The sequence below is a fragment of the Triticum aestivum genome, chromosome 5B (genome assembly GCF_018294505.1).
Source record: "Triticum aestivum cultivar Chinese Spring chromosome 5B, IWGSC CS RefSeq v2.1, whole genome shotgun sequence".
Lineage (NCBI taxonomy): Eukaryota > Viridiplantae > Streptophyta > Magnoliopsida > Poales > Poaceae > Triticum > Triticum aestivum.
The window spans coordinates 553243915-553256018 of NC_057807.1; the positions used below are offsets into that span (position 1 = coordinate 553243915).

At 48.1% G+C, this 12104-nt stretch overlaps 3 protein-coding genes across 3 annotated transcripts; 1 reads left to right on the forward strand and 2 right to left on the reverse strand.

Moving 5' to 3' along the window:
- Nucleotides 1–1743, forward strand: LOC123113152 (uncharacterized). The gene is made up of 2 exons (XM_044534301.1): nucleotides 1–1313; nucleotides 1441–1743. The coding sequence occupies exons 1-2, from the start codon at nucleotides 82–84 to the stop codon at nucleotides 1460–1462; spliced, it is 1254 nt and encodes a 417-aa protein (XP_044390236.1). The 5' UTR covers nucleotides 1–81; the 3' UTR covers nucleotides 1463–1743.
- Nucleotides 1744–2547: 804 nt separating this feature from the next.
- Nucleotides 2548–7180, reverse strand: LOC123113151 (protein DETOXIFICATION 16). The gene is made up of 10 exons (XM_044534300.1): nucleotides 5626–7180; nucleotides 5234–5335; nucleotides 4872–5149; nucleotides 4221–4765; nucleotides 4033–4119; nucleotides 3901–3957; nucleotides 3556–3794; nucleotides 3240–3358; nucleotides 3038–3124; nucleotides 2548–2910 (listed from the first exon to the last, which is right to left on the reverse strand). Exons 3-10 carry the CDS (start codon nucleotides 5112–5114, stop codon nucleotides 2851–2853), a joined length of 1437 nt encoding a protein of 478 aa, XP_044390235.1. The 5' UTR covers nucleotides 5115–5149; nucleotides 5234–5335; nucleotides 5626–7180; the 3' UTR covers nucleotides 2548–2850.
- Nucleotides 7181–7450: 270 nt separating this feature from the next.
- LOC123113150 (protein DETOXIFICATION 16) lies at nucleotides 7451–11395 on the reverse strand. The gene is made up of 9 exons (XM_044534299.1): nucleotides 10952–11395; nucleotides 9823–10100; nucleotides 9165–9709; nucleotides 8876–8962; nucleotides 8744–8800; nucleotides 8419–8657; nucleotides 8108–8226; nucleotides 7912–7998; nucleotides 7451–7793 (listed from the first exon to the last, which is right to left on the reverse strand). Exons 1-9 carry the CDS (start codon nucleotides 11028–11030, stop codon nucleotides 7734–7736), a joined length of 1551 nt encoding a protein of 516 aa, XP_044390234.1. The 5' UTR covers nucleotides 11031–11395; the 3' UTR covers nucleotides 7451–7733.
- Nucleotides 11396–12104: the final 709 nt, after the last annotated feature.

Here is a 12104-nt window from a genome sequence, read left to right on the forward strand (position 1 = left end):
TGCTAGCGTCGCGGGAGCTAGGTTGACTGGGGAGATAGGTTGACTGGGGAGATAGGTCGATTTCTCTCTCAAGATCAAGAGATGGCATCTGGAAGCCGCGGCGACATGGACGGGAGGCGATGGTCGGACCTCCCGGCGGACGTGCTCCGTGAGATATCCGGCCGCGTGCGCGCCGCCGCCGGCTTCGTCAGCTTTCACGGCGTCTGCAAGCAATGGCGCGGCTCGCGCGACCCGCTATCCCGGCGGGCGAGGGCAACCAGGACCCAATTCCTGCCATGGCTCCTCGCGCCGCCGGACGAAGAACCCGGCCACTTGAAGTTCAGGTGCGTCTTCTCCAAGGCCAGCTACCGCGTGGTGCCCCCTTCGCCCGTGCCCCGGAGAAACTGGGTGTGCAGGACGGACGGAGCCGGCGTGTGGTATCTGGCCGTCGACGAACGCCTCCGCCCTAGCCTCCACGACCCTCTCACCGGAGCCGTCGCCCACCTGCCCACCTTCCCGTGGGGAGAGGGGTTTAACCCCTGCGGCGTCATCTACGACGACGGCACCACATTCCTGTACAGCTACAATGGAAGAAGTGGATGGTTCAGGGCAGCTCTCCTGCGTCCCGGTGATGCCGAGTGGACGGCCGTCGAGAGGACCCTCGAAGCACCTTTGATTTGGTACCGTGAGTTCTGCGCCACGTACCACGGTGGCAAGATCATGGTGACCGCTGATGCTAGCCTGTGGCACGTAGTCACACCTGATGGTGATGATGGTGACGACGTGTTGGTACCAAGGCCGCCACCATGTTTGCCGTCGGAGGAAGAGCCCTCCTGCTCGCGCCGTTACAGCCATGTCCTCGAGTCCTGCGGCGAGCTTCTGTGGGTGGTTGTGCAGGTCCAGTTGCGCAGTTACACTCCTAAGAGCGGCCTCAGACCCGTGCTCTCGGTGGTTGTGCACGCGCTAGGGGAGGAGACAACGACGTCGCCACCGGAGAAGAATACACCACGGTGGGTGAGGAAAGACGGCCATGGCCTGACCGACCGCGTGCTGTTCCTCGGGTGGCCCAACAGCTTCGCATGGATGCCTCGCGGCTGTTGGGCGGTAGGGACGTCGACGGCGGGTGTGTCTACTTCGTCTACCGTGAAAATGCGGACTTGCCACGTGAACGTGAAGAGGTCGGCGTGTTCAGGTACAACCTCGTCGACGACAAGATCAAGTACTGGTACTACGGTCGTCAAAACAATCTTGAGATCATCGAGCGACTGCCTCAAGGATTGGACGAGGGGAGGTGCGCGTGGCTACTACCCCAACCTGCTATTGCTCCAATTCAGGTATGTTTGACAAATGATACTCTCTTGAAATCATAGCCACATCAAGAGTTTACCTTTAATAACCTAGAGACTCTTCATAAGCATCTCAAATCAAATTGATTAATTTATATTCACTTTCCTACATCAGGAACTCAATGAGAGGGCGTTGAAGGCTCAAGAGCTCAAGCAGCAGCCGATCTAGTTACTAGGCCAACACATGTTGCTCACACCGAGAGACATTTTTTTGGATGGATGTAGACTTGAGGTAAGCTCGGCGGCGACGCCGGCCATGCATCTTCCAGCAAAGTAGCGTAGCTACATATACACTATATAGCTTGATCCTCTTTGTTCGTAAAATGGCAATGAAATGTATTGTTTGCACACATCTCGAAATTCATTATGTGTACTGACTCAAGTGGCGAAAAACATGAAACTTTGAACTTTATTTGCATATTGGGGGAATTGGCTGATAAGTTTTGACAAATAAAAAATAGAAACCTATTTTCGGCTGTATATATAGAGATGTTGAAGTGATTCTGTTGGGTACGCACCGCAGCCTAATTCCGCACGAGCTTGTGAGCAAAATAACTGAATGATGTTTGGTTTCGTTTCTATGAAATGGAACTGGGGCGGGTGCCCATTTTACATTGAAAAAACTGGATTAATCCTTGATTTTGGTCACTCGACCGAATAGTAAGTGAGATCTACAAGGGATCGCAAGGTTGGCGTCGTGCAATGTTACAGATGACGAGTGGTTGATTTTGGCTGCACCAAGGCAGAATATGGCACTGTTAAACTGAACCCCTTTGGAACCGTTGGTAGAGCGTCATTTTTATTTGTTTCTATGTATTTTTCTCGAGCACGGTATAGTTGTCGTGTATGCACACATTTTGTCGTCTCATGAAAAAAAAAATGTGAAAGAAGCTAGTGGTATGGGTGGGTGCAGAAGACAATACAGATTACAGAAGCATAGCATTCATTGTTGTTGTAAACAGTGAACAAGTTTAATTTGTTTTCCCTCAAACGTGTCACAAATTCATCATCATGTACTTGATCAAGTGATCCTTGGCAAATCTAGACGATGGAATTGCCTTCACCCAAATTCCACCACTTCCTTCTCGTTGGGCCGTGTAGTAATTCAGTTTTGCCACATCAGCGACCACCGAGACAAAACAACCTAATATTTTTTTACCAAGAAAATAATAATCTCCTCTACTAAATTCTCAAAAAGAAAATGTTGCATCCATACTGCAGATTTTCTAGTAAACACAACATTTTTACTTTATTGCTTTATTTCCTTACACGTATCGACTGAGTGCCATGCCTTTGCCTGTGAAAACATCCATTCTATTTCTATAATTCTATCTCACGTCTTCGACAAAAAATCACTGAAACAGATCATTCATCGGGCGACGTTTCCTTGGAGGAAGCGCCATGCTGGTGACATGGAGACTAAGCGATGACCAATTAATTTCCTCACGAGTTCCTTGTCTCCTTTGCCCAGTCAGCGCCCTGGTCCTGGCCAAGAGCAATTGTGCATCTTGTTCCATCTTCATGTTCAAGTCGTCATGTCTAGAGGCAGGGACGAACTGAAAACTCTGTCCTTCGCCTTGAGAGCCTACAGAGGAGAAATAGATGATGATGAGCCACACACACACTACAAGAATTCGAGACACCGAGAAGCCGACCAGTGGAACAAAGCCTATGCGTGGCAGAGGTTTTTTGGTTTGATTTTATTTGCCTACCTCTTTGTCCCAGTTGGTGCGCACGGTGATGGCCAGCAGAAGCAGCATCTGCACGATCAATCCGCAGATTATTCCGAACCACAGCCCCTGAAGTTCAGACCCATAGGTTAGTTCTGAGAGGTTTCTTCAGATGAGAAATACGTACAAGTGAAACTGCAACTTTCTGTATGGTATGGTATGGTGTGGGTGGTGAAATCAGTACCATTCCGCCAAGATGGAAGACAAAGGCAAAGCATAGCGCCGCCGGGATGCCGATAAGGTAGTATGCGCTGAGATTGACACAAGCTCCAATCCTTTGCAGGCCACAGCCCCTAACAACACCTGGAATATCGTCAAGTATATATACCACACGCTGCAATCAGTATCTTGAGAGTAATGTTCACCGAGATGCTACATATCGCTCATCAATGATGCTCATCAAAATGACACGAGGCAAGAAGATAGACTAGAGTAGAAATTCAGGAAATGGTCTGCAAGTACTTGGAATTTGCATTATTTGGTGCATCATCTATATTTACCTGAAAGAACACATTGCATATCGTCGAAAATGATCGACACGGAAAGAAGCGGCATCATTCTTGCAATGTACTCCACCACCTCCTTCTCGTTGCTGTACGCATACCCCCATAGATCGCGCACCGAGACTATAATAAGTCCTAACGACACACCTGTCACGAGACCCAGAACCATGGTCACACGAGTAGCCAGACGGGCAGCTTCAGGTCGCCCAGCACCAAGCTCGTTCGAAACACGGGTGCTACAATGGCAAGATACACGATGAAATTCATTGCCGCAAAGACTGTACGATAAAGTTGTAGTGCAGCCATGGCAAAAGGTTATGAGGCTGAGTTGTTCAGTCGTACCTTATGGCTGCCCCAAGGCCAAAGGGGATCATGAATGTTAATGAAGCCGTGTTTAAGCTGCAAGCAGATCCACATTTCCCATCAGAACAGGGCATACAGAATGTGAAATACTCCATCAAAAATGCAACTCACCAAATAGACAACACCGATGCCTCAAGCTTAGGATTTGCCAGAAGTCCGGAGAGAAGTACCAGAAGCTCAAACGACCACCACTCTAGGCTGTGTACATGTAGGATCACTCGATCAGATTCAGTCGAAGATGGAACGCGGAAAAGCAAAAAATATACCTGCAAATCCGAGGGTCACAAACTAAAACTTACCAAACCATGAGCGCAGATGGCAGGGCAAGCTTCATGAAGCTGACGATGTCGTGAAACGCCTCCTTTGAGAGCCCTGTCCAGGTGCTCTTGCAGGATGGAGAGACTCTGATGTAGAGAGCCAAGATTGACACATTGGCCAGGTACGAGACAGCATTGGCCAGAGCAGCGCCCTTGTTGCCCAGCCCAAGCTTGTATACCAGCAACCAGCACACAAGCACGTGGCTCAGCGCCGTGAGACCTGCGCTCGCCATCACCGGGACTACGATGCTTTGCGTCTGGAGGAACCGGACGTGGCACTGCAGCAGTCCGTAAGCGAACAGTGCCGGAATCATCCACCGGATGTAGCTCCCTGCCCCCATGGCAATCTCCGGGTCCTGGCCGAAGAGCAGGAGGATCTGCCCGGTGTACGCCCAGAGCACCGCAACCACAACGCCCACCAGAGTGAGCACAAGGATGGCCCTCTGCTTGTAGATGCCGAGCAGATGGTACCGCTTTGCCCCGAAGGCTTGCCCACACAGTGTGTCCAAGCTGCTCGCCATGCCAGACTAAGATGATCATCAACAGATACAAAGAAAAAACCATTCAGGTAATCAGGTTGACGTAGTTGTTCATCCATGAGGATCAAAACATGTATGAGATGAATTGACATACCATCAAGCTGAAGCCGGTGACATTGGCGAAGGAGGTGGCGATGGAGGCACTCGAGAGGGCGAGCTCGCCGAGATGGCCGACAAACATGACCGATATCATCTGCACGACGTTCTGCAGCAGGCATCCGGCGATGAGGGGCCCGGCGAGGTACAGCTGCTTCTTCACCTCAATCACCACCAAGCTCTCCTTTGGCCCTCCTGTCTCCTCACTGTCGCTCTTGCCCCCAACAAGAGGCTCCTCCATGGCTGGCAACGTGCTAGAAATCTCACGTTCTGGTTCTGAACAAGGCAGGTGCTAACAAGTCAAGTGAGGGGCATATTTATCATGTTTGTGAAAGAATATTATAAGTACTACTAATCAACCTCATCATTATTGTATAGGCCCGGCACTGGAAACCAAGAGGAAACAGACGCAGTCGCTTGGCAGCCAAGTTGAACGTGCCTTCAGAGTCATTTTCAGCATGCCTGGGTCAAGTGGAGTAAAGAATCTCATGTGAGACAAACGCGACATAATAAACTATCTGACGAGCAAGATCGAATGGAACAGTTAACAGCACATGCTCGATTATTGCCAGAGCCGGAGCCTATTATAGTCAAAAGTTGGAAAGCTACAGGTATTGATGATTGCAACATTATAGTCAAAAGTTGGAAGCTCTCGTTGTCATGTGTCATATCTGGCACTTCATGACGCATACATAAAAGGGAATTTCGTAAAATGCTGCTACATCAATGGAAGATCATGTGCAACGACTCACAGTCTGTTCTCATGCAACGGTGCCTGCTACTCCTGGGTCGGCGAAGAGGCGAGCCGTTCAGGATTGCATGCAGTGGGCCTGATCCTGCCTAAAAAGTGAAGGAAAACATGTTTTCCAGATTTGTGTAGAAACTTCGTAGGGCTATTTAGGAAGAATGAAGTGGAAAAGAAATCAATGCACCAATGTAACGACATAGAAAAATGCACAAAAAGTACAACGAATAGTGATCTAAGATAGGGAGCAAATTTATAGAAATCGAAATCTGAAATGTAATGCAAGAGAAGAAGAAACAAAGACTTGACAAAGAATGTCATATATAGAATGCACAAAAAGTACAACACTTAATGATCTAAGATGGGGAGCAAATGTACAGAAGTCCAAATCTGGATCCTAATGGAAGAGAAGAAGAAAAAAAGACTTGACAGAATGGGCCAGAGGAACTTCTGAAGTCTAAAGTCCAGATCTGAAATCTGAAGTCGTAAGTATATTTCTCCATGCACCGTAAGAAAGTTGGATCCATGTCTCAAATTTATGATCTGCTAGACTTCCACAAGGCTTAACTGGGATTTAGAAACTAAATGGGAACGACCAAAATAGTTGAATGCCAATATACAGAAGTATGTAGCAGAAGCAAAGGCAAAAGTTGCTACTCTCATTCTGAATCACTTGCAGTTTGCGTCTCTTGAGAAACATGCGTTTTAATTGATAAAAGCACACACCAGCAAGAAATGTGTTAGCTTAACAATATTCAGCTGTTGATCCCGCTTTCCACTGCATCAACAACAAATGGAATCAGAAAATATACATCGTTGTAGTTGCAAAAAAATAAAAAAAATACGGTCTAGCATCTCAAGGAAAAAGAAGCAACAGGATACATGCAAATATGGTAGAGCAGAAAGAATATAAGGAATCAGCTGATACACTTGAGGAAACAAAAGCTATAAGAATCAAAATGTTGTCTAGCTTCAAGATTGTAAGGCTATTTACAACCTAAGTCACATCAACGTGATATGTCCAGATATAAAGAGTCTGTCTTGAACAACACTGTACAGCATATGCAGTTTATAATTCTTGTGGAATTTAAAATTTTAAGTAAATTTGAAATTTTCTTTTTTGACACTTCCCTAAACATAACAGTAAAGTAAGTCATTCCTCTTCACTTTGTTTTCGTAGAAACTGGGAACTGCCATTGCACTGTTTATTTTTTTACTAACATCAGTGCATCTATTCTTTTCACTTCACTCATCCTAGATGCCCACTCCCTGCAGATTACCATGTCCATCGATACAAAGAAATTAATGTAACATCAGAGATCACAAATAACAAGAGAAAAATAGCATGTGAGAAGAGAGGAAGAGCAAGATCATTGACCAGAGAGGGCACACATGCAGACTTGCAATATATTTTGGGATGCAGGGTGGCAAATCAGGACTCTCTCCCTCAAACTGATCCATCTCGAGCTAGGTGACGGCGGTGGCAGATTGAGAGAGATGGCAGAGTAAGAAGAGCTAGGATTTGGCAGGATTGGGGATTTTGAACGAACCATTTTCCGGAAAAAAAAAACAAGAACAATAACCTAAAGGGCCGCATTGAATAAAACGAGTCCCTCCTGTACAATTTTTCATAGCCAACCAAATTCTGACAGTGGGTCCCAAAGTAAGCAAGCCACGTCAGCCTGTTACGGCTGGAAACAGGGAACTGACCCATTCGCTCATGAAACAAACCAAAATGACCATTTTTACACATTTTGGGACACGTGTGACCAATGTGCTCATCTGGCGAGAGTTCATTGACGAATGGTGCGTTTATCTTGCGCACTTGCCAGTAAACACCACATTTTTACTTTATTGATTTATTCGCTTATACTGTATCAAGTGAGTGCCATGCCTTTGCCTGTGAAAACATCCATCCCATCTCGTGCTTCGACAAAAACTACCAGAACAGATCATTTTGTCGGGTGACGTTTCTTTCGAGGAAGCACCATGCTGGTGACATGAAGACGAAGCCGTGACCAATTCTAAATTCTTAACAAGTTCCTTATCTCTTTTGCCCAGTTAGCATCCTGGTCCAGGTCCTGGCCAAGAGCAATTAAGCATCATGTTCCATGTTCATGTCGTCATGTCTAGAGGCAGGGGCGAACTGAAAACTCTGTTCTTTGCTTTGAGAGCCTACAGAGGAGAAATGGAAGATGATGAGCCACACACTATAAGAATTCGAGACACCAAGAAGCCAGCCGACGAAATAATGCGTAATGCGTGGCAGAGGCTTTGATTTGATTTGCCTTACCTCTTTATCCCAGTTGGTGCGCATGGTAATGCCCAGCAGCAGCAGCATCTGTGCCACTATCCCGCAGATTATTCCGAACCACAGCCCCTGGAGTTCATACCATTACATAGGTTTTGAGAGGTTTCTTCAGATGAGAATGAAATACAGGTCAAACTGCAACTTTCTGTATGCATGCTATGGGTGGTAAAATCAGTACCATTCCGCCAAGATGGTAGACAAAGGCAAAGCATAGCGCCGCCGGAATGCCGACAAGGTAGTATGCGCTGAGATTCACACAAGCACCAATCATTTGCAAGCCACAGCCCCTGACAATACCTGGAATATATCAAGTATATACCCCACGCTCCAATCAGTACCTTGACAGTAATGTTCACCGAAATGCTACATATCGTTCATCGAAACGAGTGCATCTCAAAACAAAAAAGATAGACTAGAGTTGAAATTCAGGAAATAGTCTGCAAGTATGTACTTGGGATTTGCATTATTTGCTGCATCATCTATATTTACCTGAAAGAACACATTGTAGATCGTCGAAAATGATCGTCACGGAAAGAAGCGGCATCATTCTCGCAATGTATTCCACCACCTCATTCTCGTTGCTGTATGCGTACCCCCATAGATTGCGCACCGAGAGCATAATGAGTCCTAAAGACACACCAGTCGTGAGGCCCAGAACCATGATCACACGAGTAGCCAGACGGGCAGCTTCAGGTCGCCCAGCACCAAGCTCGTTTGAAACACGGGTGCTACAATGACAACATACACGATTTCATCGCCAAATGACTCTACGATAAAGTTGTAACACAGGCATGACAAATTTGTTCAGTCGTACCTTATGGCTGCCCCAAGACCGAAGGGGATCATGAATGCTAATGAACCTGTGTTCAAGCTGCAAGCAGTTCCACATTTCCCATCAGAACAGGGCATATAGAATGTGAAATACTCCATGAAAAATGCAACTCACCAAATGGACAACACCGATGCTTCCAGCTTAGGATTTGGGAGAAGTCCGGAGAGAAGTACCAGCAGCTCAAATGACCACCACTCTAGGCTGTGTACAAGCAGGATCAGATTCAGTCGAAGATGGAGCGCGAAAAAAATCTACTCCCTCCGTCCGGAAATACTTGTCGGAGAAATGGATGAAAATGGATGTATCTAGAACTAAATTGCGTCTAGGTACATCCACTCCTCCGACAAGTATTTTCGGACGGAGGGAGTACCTGCAAATCTGAGGGGCACAAACTAAAACTCACCAAACCATCAGCGCAGATGGCACAGCAAGCTTCATGAAGCTAAGGATGTCGCGAAACGCCTCCTTTGAGAGGCCTATCCAGGTGCTCCTACAGGATGGAGAGATCCTGATGTAGATAGCCAAGATTGACACATTGGCCAGGTACGAGATGCCATTGGCCAGGGCAGCGCCCTTGTTGCCCAGCCCAAGCTTGTACACCAGTAACCAGCACACAAGCACATGGCTCAGCGCCGTGACCCCTGCGCTTGCCATCACCGGGAGGACGATGTTCTGCGTCTGGAGGAAGCGGACGTGGCACTGCAGCAGTCCGTAAGCAAACAGTGCTGGAATCATCCACCGGATGTAGCTCCCTGCCCCCAAGGCAATCTCCGGGTCCTGGCCGAAGAGCAGGAGGATCTGCCCGGTGTACGCCCAGAGCACGGCAACCACAACGCTCACCAGAGTGAGCACGAGCATTGCCCTCTGCTTGTAGATGCCGAGCAGATGGTACTGTCTTGCCCCGAAGGCTTGCCCACACAGTGTGTCCAAGCTGCTCGCCATGCCAGACTAAGATGATTACGAACAGATACAAGAGAAGATATTCAGGTTGATGTTAGTTGTTCACTCATTCATGAGGAACAAAATATGTAGGAGAGGTGATGAATGCACATAAAATATACCAACAAGCTGAAGCCGGTGACACCGGCAAAGGAGGTGGCGATGGAGGCACTTGAGAGAGCGAGCTCACCGAGATGGCCCACAAACATGACCGATATCATCTGCACGACGCTCTGCAACAGGCATCCGGCGATGAGGGGCCCAGCAAGGTAGAGCTGCTTCTTAACCTCAGTCACCACCAAGCTCTCCTTTGGCCCTCCTGTCTCCTCAGTGCTGCCGTTACCCCCAACAAGGGGCTCCTCCATGGCTGGCAACATACTTGAAATCTCACGCTCTGGCTCTGAAGAAGGTAGGTGTTAACAAGTGAAGTAGGGGTATATTTATCATGTTTGTGAGAGAATATACTAGTACCAATCAACCTCAATAATGTTGTATAGGCCGGCCACTCGAGGACAAATTCAGTAAGGAAACCAAGAGGAAACAGAGGCACTTCCTTGGCAGGCAAGCTGAACCAGTCAATTTTAGTGTGCCTTGGTCAAGTGGAGTAAAAGAATCTCATCATATCATGTTAGACAAAGGAGGCAGCTTGGTGGCCAAGTTCAAGAAATCTGACAAAATAAACTATCTGACGAGCAAGATAAGATTGGATGGAGCGATTAACAGCACATGCTCGATCAGCACATTTGCACTATTATAGTCAAAAGCTGGAAAGTTACAGGCCGGCAGCCGGAGCCTACCACCTCATGACGCATACACAAAAGGGAATTATATTTCCTAAGATGCACTGCCATCAAGGGTATCAGTTAACTACACCGTGGTTTATTCATGCGATGATTCTGGCAATGTTTGTTTCTGCTTCAGGCAGCAGATTCTTGTAGGAAAAAAATCTGAAGCTGAAACAAAGAGCCATTTGGAATCGGCTTTGCGAGTGAAGCTGAATCTAGATTCGGGCCATTTTCGGTGCAATTGGCTGAAGCACGTCGTCCAAGTGTCCACAAGTGATTCGGAGCCAATTGTAGAAACAAACAGAACCTTCTGAATGGGCTCCTGAATTTTGAGCTAAGCCGGACGGATTTTCTCACAAGCTCGTTGTTTTTTCCTAAGTCAGGCATGGGCAACGACAAATTTGGAGTCTGTGATGTGAGAAAGGAAGAGAAGAGAGCAGGAAGGGGTGCGGATAAAGAAGCGTACCGCAGCAGCGGCTCAGGCGGCCCCGGGGACGAGGGTTGTCCCCAAGAAGTTGTCCCCGGCCGAGGAAGGCGGCGGCCATGGGGATGATGGAGTAATGCCATCGTATTGGGTCGGGCCGCTGAAGGTAGTAGGCGGGAGACTGGGGGAGGACGGGGTCCTGCCCGTCATGGACGCCCTCATCCCAGCTCCCGCCATGGAGGGCATCGACGCCTCGCCGTGGTCCGGCGTCGATGATGGCTGGTGCGGCGACGGCCGACGGCGGCGGGGCTGAGCAGGTACGCGGCTGAGCTTAGGAGATCGAAGAGCGGCGGTGTTGAGCAGATCGACGGCGGGGATGTGCGGGTAGGGTGGGGGAGAAGAGACGGAGGCGGCGTGCGGCACTGCCGGCGTCGGTCTCGGGCGACGGGGCGAGTGGTGCGTTGACTTGAATGCGTCGTGTGCGTATCATGAGAGTTTTGTTTTTTAGCGGTGGAAAACTTTATTAAAGTCATGATGTTCACCGGAATACAATATCTGGTTTCAGATTTTGATTTTTCTGAATTTACTTTAGACTTTCTAGTGATGTTCCTTCAGTGAAAGAAGACTACTCCGTCGACTACAGAGGCATCTGTCGTGACTTCGTCAATCTTAAGATAATGTGACGGTTCAGTCTTCGAAGATGATCATAAATATAGGATGTGTGTGTGTGTTCATAGGGGTGTGTTCACGCCCCTAGCATTGGTTGTCGAGGGTTGTCATGTTTTCGCTGCGCTGTAGTGATTAATTAGGGGTACCACGGGCAACACACAGTAGCGGTGGTCATGCTTCAACCGTGTGTCATGGCTACAACAACATGCATTCGTAGTCGGTGTTCAAGGGTGTCTAGCGTCACAGCCCTGCAGCGAAACCCGGGGTTCGACGGTAGCACGCCTAGAGTGGCATTGTTTGCGGATTTCATGGATTCGACTCCACAGTGGTAAGTGCTCGGGGTTTGCGATTCCCATGGACGCAATGGTGTGCATATATGACGGTTTTGTGTTGCTTTTGCTAGGGATGCTGACGAGGTGTCAACCGCTGGAGTTGTAGGCGGAGGAGCAGCAGTGGATTCGAGGGTTTTGTACAATGAGGACCTCATTATGCAGTTCTTTGCCATTGTCTTCTTCTCCAATCACAC

What these genes read in the sequence shown, in the direction of transcription:
- LOC123113150 (XM_044534299.1), bottom strand. Translation starts at nt 11,030, where the DNA reads ATGGCCGCCGCCTTCCTCGGCCGGGGACAACTTCTTGGGGACAACCCT. An exon ending in CCGCCTGAGCCGCTGCTGCG is followed by an intron (nt 10,101 to 10,951) that starts GTACGCTTCTTT and finishes TACCTTCTTCAG; the next exon opens with AGCCAGAGCGTGAGATTTCA. An exon ending in TCACCGGCTTCAGCTTGTTG is followed by an intron (nt 9,710 to 9,822) that starts GTATATTTTATG and finishes TAATCATCTTAG; the next exon opens with TCTGGCATGGCGAGCAGCTT.
- LOC123113152 (XM_044534301.1), top strand. Translation starts at nt 82, where the DNA reads ATGGCATCTGGAAGCCGCGGCGACATGGACGGGAGGCGATGGTCGGAC. An exon ending in CTGCTATTGCTCCAATTCAG is followed by an intron (nt 1,314 to 1,440) that starts GTATGTTTGACA and finishes TTCCTACATCAG; the next exon opens with GAACTCAATGAGAGGGCGTT.
- LOC123113151 (XM_044534300.1), bottom strand. Translation starts at nt 5,114, where the DNA reads ATGGAGGAGCCTCTTGTTGGGGGCAAGAGCGACAGTGAGGAGACAGGA. An exon ending in TCACCGGCTTCAGCTTGATG is followed by an intron (nt 4,766 to 4,871) that starts GTATGTCAATTC and finishes TGATCATCTTAG; the next exon opens with TCTGGCATGGCGAGCAGCTT. An exon ending in TCTTCCATCTTGGCGGAATG is followed by an intron (nt 3,125 to 3,239) that starts GTACTGATTTCA and finishes TCTGAACTTCAG; the next exon opens with GGGCTGTGGTTCGGAATAAT.